The sequence below is a fragment of the Alosa sapidissima genome, chromosome 12 (genome assembly GCF_018492685.1).
Source record: "Alosa sapidissima isolate fAloSap1 chromosome 12, fAloSap1.pri, whole genome shotgun sequence".
NCBI lineage: Eukaryota > Metazoa > Chordata > Actinopteri > Clupeiformes > Clupeidae > Alosa > Alosa sapidissima.
The window spans coordinates 32,120,447-32,125,446 of record NC_055968.1 but is presented as its reverse complement, the minus strand read 5'-3'; the positions used below and the strand labels follow the sequence as shown (position 1 = coordinate 32,125,446).

General features: G+C 44.3%; 1 protein-coding gene across 2 annotated transcripts in view; it reads left to right on the top strand.

Annotated features, from left to right (window-relative positions):
* dlg1a (discs large MAGUK scaffold protein 1a) overlaps positions 1-5,000 on the top strand; it is a 52,743-nt gene that overhangs the window by 30,625 nt on the left and 17,118 nt on the right. For both annotated transcript variants that reach the window (XM_042056528.1, XM_042056527.1), the window contains exons 7-10: positions 1-169; positions 758-894; positions 2,031-2,175; positions 3,679-3,793. The exon at positions 1-169 is cut by the window's left edge and continues 1 nt beyond it. In XM_042056528.1, coding sequence (XP_041912462.1) covers positions 1-169; positions 758-894; positions 2,031-2,175; positions 3,679-3,793 — 566 coding nt within the window. The remainder of the gene's footprint in view (positions 170-757; positions 895-2,030; positions 2,176-3,678; positions 3,794-5,000) is intronic.

The following is a 5,000-nucleotide window of genomic DNA, read 5'->3' as shown; positions in this document are numbered from 1 at the left end:
GTGAATGACTGCATTCTGAGTGTGAATGATGTGTGTGTGCGAGAGGCGACGCACAGTCAGGCGGTGGATGCCCTCAAAGAGGCCGGTGCCATCGTCAGACTCTACGTACGACGACAGAAATACCTGAGCCACAAAATCGTTGACATCAAACTCATCAAAGGACCAAAAGGTGTGTGTGTGTGTGTGTGTGTGTTTGTGTGTGTGTGTGTGTGTGTGAATGTGGTTATTTCACCCACAAACAAAATATGGCCTTGAAATAAAAATGGATTCAGTAAGTTAGTCATAGTAAGTTTGGTATAGAAGAAACGTTTGTGTATGTGTGCGTGTTCAAGTTCAAGTTCAAGTAGTTTATTGCCATGTACTCATTAAAGGAATTATAAGTAATGAAATTATTGTGCTCAAGAGCCAGCTCAACTTTAAATTAAAAGTAGTAATTAAAAGGGTATATTATGTGTGTGTGTGTGTGTGTGTGTGTGTGTGTGTGTGTGTGTGTGTGTGTGCTTGCATGTGTGTTTGTGTGTGCTTGCATGTGCGTGTGTGTGTGCTTGCATGTGTGTGCTTGCATGTGTGTGTGTGTGTGTGTGCTTGCATGTGCGTGTGTGTGTGCTTGCATGTGCGTGTGTGTGTGCTTGCATGTGTGTGCTTGCATGTGTGTGTGTGTGTGTGCTTGCATGTGTGTGTGTGTGTGTGCTTGCATGTGTGTGTGTGTGCTTGCATGTGTGTGTGTGTGTGTGTGTGTGTGTGTGTGTGTGTGTAGGTCTGGGCTTCAGTATTGCTGGTGGTGTGAGTAACCAGCACATCCCCGGAGACAACAGCATCTACGTCACAAAGATCATCGAGGGGGGAGCGGCACACAGAGACGGAAGACTACAGACGGGCGACAAACTACTGGCAGTAAGAAAACACACACACACACACACACACACACACACACACACACACACACACACACACACACAAAACACATGTAGGGCTAGGATGAGAACATGTCTAGAGTTTGGAGTCAGGATGAGAACGTGTTTTTTTTTTATTTGTATGATGTGATTTCCTGTATTCTGGTGCATTTTGGGGATGGCCAATACTAAATTAAATCAGATTCATAGCCTACATCCTGATTTGTTGATATTGAGGCAATGATTCCATGCAAAGGCTTGGGCTTCAGGGCCCCCTGACCCCTTGGGCCCCTGGGCCTGGGCCCGGTAGGCCCATGCAGTAATCCATCCCTGATGAGAATGTGTTATGCTGCTTTCGAGATGTCTCGTAAATCATCGTACACTCACCCGTACAACATGTACCAATGAGTGGCTTTAGGAACGCCTTTCTCTCGAGCCACGAGGGGCATTAGCAGGAGGCTAGTCATTGTTATTGTTTTGTGCTACATGTAGCCTCTAGCTAAACGGCTGGAAAACAAATTGTTACATTGTATTGCAGGCACAGCAAGACTGTGCAATGCATGAATTGGTGACCGGATTGAAGCAGCAATGTAATCTAGTGTGTAAGAGCATTGCATCAACTTTAACATGACCAACACAGTACATATGCAAAAAAATGTCATCTCATCTCAACTATGGGCGCAGCCATGTTTCTTGTAAGGTCGTACGTCCACCTCGGGGTACCCTCAAGTACTCCGAGGTAAAGTGGGCGTGCCTGCCCAAAATGCCGCAAGAAACCTGGGTAATTTACACTTTCCAACTCGGGCGGCGGATTTACAAGACATTTACGAGACATCTCGAAAGCAGCATTAGTGTTCCAGGTTAGGATTAGCATGAGAACGTGTCAGTGTTCCAGGTTAGGATTAGCATGAGAACGTGTGAGTGTTCCAGGTTAGGATTAGGATTAGAATGTGTCAGTGTTCCAGGTTAGGATTAGGATGAGAACGTGTTTTGTATGTAGTGGCCATGGAAGACTTGAGATGAAGAAAGTAGGGTGTGTACTGTACATCTACTCACAGCCACAAACTGAAGTAAATGCAAATCTAATGTTTGTGTGTGTGTGTGTGTGTGTGTGCGTGTGTGTGTGTGTGTGTGCAGGTAAACTGTGCGTGTCTGGAGGAGGTGACCCACGAGGAGGCTGTGGCTGCGCTGAAGAGCACACCTGATGTGGTTTACCTGAAAGTGGCCAAACCCTCCAGCGTAGTCATGAGCGACAGCTCTGCCCTGCCGGATATCACCAGCAGTGAGTGATGATTACTGCCCCTCAGTTAAAGCCTCTACCACACGTGTGTGGGTCTCACCAGCCTAACCAGCAGGCCTGACTATGCACTCTGCAGTCAGCACAGTCTCCTGGCTCTTGTGTGATTCTCGTGTGATATTCAGTAGAACAGCACAGTCTCCAGACTCCCTGTCTCACATGTGATATTCAGTAGAACAGCACAGTCTCTCACGTGTGATATTCATTAGAACAGCACAGTCTCTCACGTGTGATATTCAGTAGAACAGCACAGTCTCCGGACTCCCTGTCTCACGTGTGATATTCAGTAGAACAGCACAGTCTCTCACGTGTGATATTCAGTAGAACAGCACAGTCTCTCACGTGTGATATTCATTAGAACAGCACAGTCTCTCACGTGTGATATTCAGTAGAACAGCACAGTCTCCGGACTCCCTGTCTCACGTGTGATATTCAGTAGAACAGCACAGTCTCTCACGTGTGATATTCAGTAGAACAGCACAGTCTCTCACGTGTGATATTCAGTAGAACAGCACAGTCTCCGGACTCCCTGTCTCACGTGTGATATTCAGTAGAACAGCACAGTCTCTCACGTGCGATATTCAGTAGAACAGCACAGTCTCTGGATTCTCGTGTGATATTTAGTAGAACAGCTCAGTCTCCGGACTCTCGTGTGTGATGTTGATCAATAGGAAAGATGCCCTTAACTCATTGAGTGCCATGCGTTGAGTGCCAAAAACGTAATATTACGTTTTTAGCTTTTTTTTAAATTACGAAACTAGACACTCTAACACACCTTATATGTGATTTTGGGAACTCTGTGATGAATGGAAATGAAATATATGACGATCGAAAACTCATGAAAACGCAAGATCTGGACGCAAGATTTTATCTGGACGTTTGATCTTAATTCGGCTTTTGATGGTTGCCGCTTTGTTACGAATCAGTCACTGATTAGCCTATCAGTGACATGCACGTCAGGTCAAAATCAGGTCATTTATTTTCGTGGGTTTATCACTAGGTGGCAGGTCTCGTTAGATCTCTTCCCAGAAACTTTGCTGGCAACACTTCTCAGGTGCTGAAGGGAGAAATGAAAAAGTCGAAGAAAAAGATATTGCAACTTGGGATTTTTTAGATTTTTTTGACTAGCTTGGGATTTCTCAGGAACAGAGGTGTGTAGAAATACACGGTTTGCACCCAGTGAGAGCTTAAAGTCTCACCTTTCAAACGAGCCATTGTATGTGTTCATAGCTATAACACAGAATATGCTGTGGCTGTACAAAAATCATCAACAATGGTCTAGATTGCTGGCACTCTAGGACAAAGCTTCCGAAAACAGCTTGGCATTCAATGAGTTAAGATGTCCTCTTGCCTGTCTGCAGGTTGGACATGCTAACGAGCTAACACGCTAACATGCTAATGGATGTAGTGGAGCTCAATAAAGAAGCTCAATAAAGAAACGTAAATGCTAACACGCTAACATGCTAATGGATTTTGCCTGTGCTGCAGCATATTCCCCCCACGGGGACAGCTATATTAGCCCCCCTGGACACCTGACGCCCCCCACACCTGGACACTACTCCCCCCTCCCCACAGGCATGCTGGGAGAGGAGGACATCCCAAGGTGAGAAGTCTCCCATTGCTAAAGCATGACATAGAAATGATGGGCCCTCAAACTTGTCTGTTACCAGTGTGTGTTTGCACAGTGTGTGTTTAACCAGTGTGTTTAACCAGTGTGAGTGTTTTAGTTGTGTGTGTTTTAAAGGGAAACTTGGCAGGATTTCCCCCTCTGCTGGAGAAATTGTGCATTATGCTATTTCAAACTGTGGGAAAAGGTAACGATAAAGCACATGGATTTGTTTACAAGCTAGCGAACGGTTAGCATAAGTTTGGCAGAACTATGTGGATGTTACAAGGTAAGAAACACGATTTAAAACTAGTTTCTTGTTTCTCACTTCTCTTTCCGGGACGGTAGTCTCAATGTTGCAAGGTTGGTTTTTCGCCTGAGGACGCTAGGCGCAGCGGGGAAAGTCACCATTTTCACCGGAACAGGTCATTTAACCATCCAAATGATTTCTAAACGGGTTTATTACGTTGAAATAGTTGCCAAGTTCCCCTTTAATGATGCATGTTTTTTTTATGTTTATTTTAACATTTTTGGGGTATTTTAACACTTGATGGGAATGAATGAATGAATGAATAGTGAGTTAATCCATCAGTCATTTTTACAGAAAAAGCCGTGACGATATGTTTTCAGCGAGCATGTTTACTGTAATAAATAGTGTGTGTATTAAAGTGTGCATTTTTAGTAGGGACTGTTTTGTTTTAGGGGTGTGTGTGTAATTAATACTATTTGTATGTGTCACTGAGTAGTATGTGTGTGTGATGTGAAAGTTTTAGTGGGTATTAAACATGTGTATGTTTATCGGTCTCTGCGTTTGAAGTGTGCCTGTTTAAGCAGTGTGTGTCTCGGGAGACAGAGGCATCCATGGGTGTAGTGCCATCTACTGGATAAAACCACAAATTACACCCTCACAGATAAGCAGAGTATGACACTTCAAGTGTTGAGTTAATCACACCTACCATGACATCAGCACACCTGTAGGGGAGTTAATTAAACCTGCCACAGCATCAGCGCACCTGTAGGGACTTAATAACACCTGCCATGGCATCAGCACCGCTGTAGGAGAGTTGTTAATTCGCCTTATTCACGTGGCGGCTATTGTGTAAACAAAAACGAGGCTACTGGGTACACTGACTATATCATTAATATTTATAGTTAAGATTAATTAATTTGTGTAGTGTGGTGCTTAAGATTATACAGTGCAGTG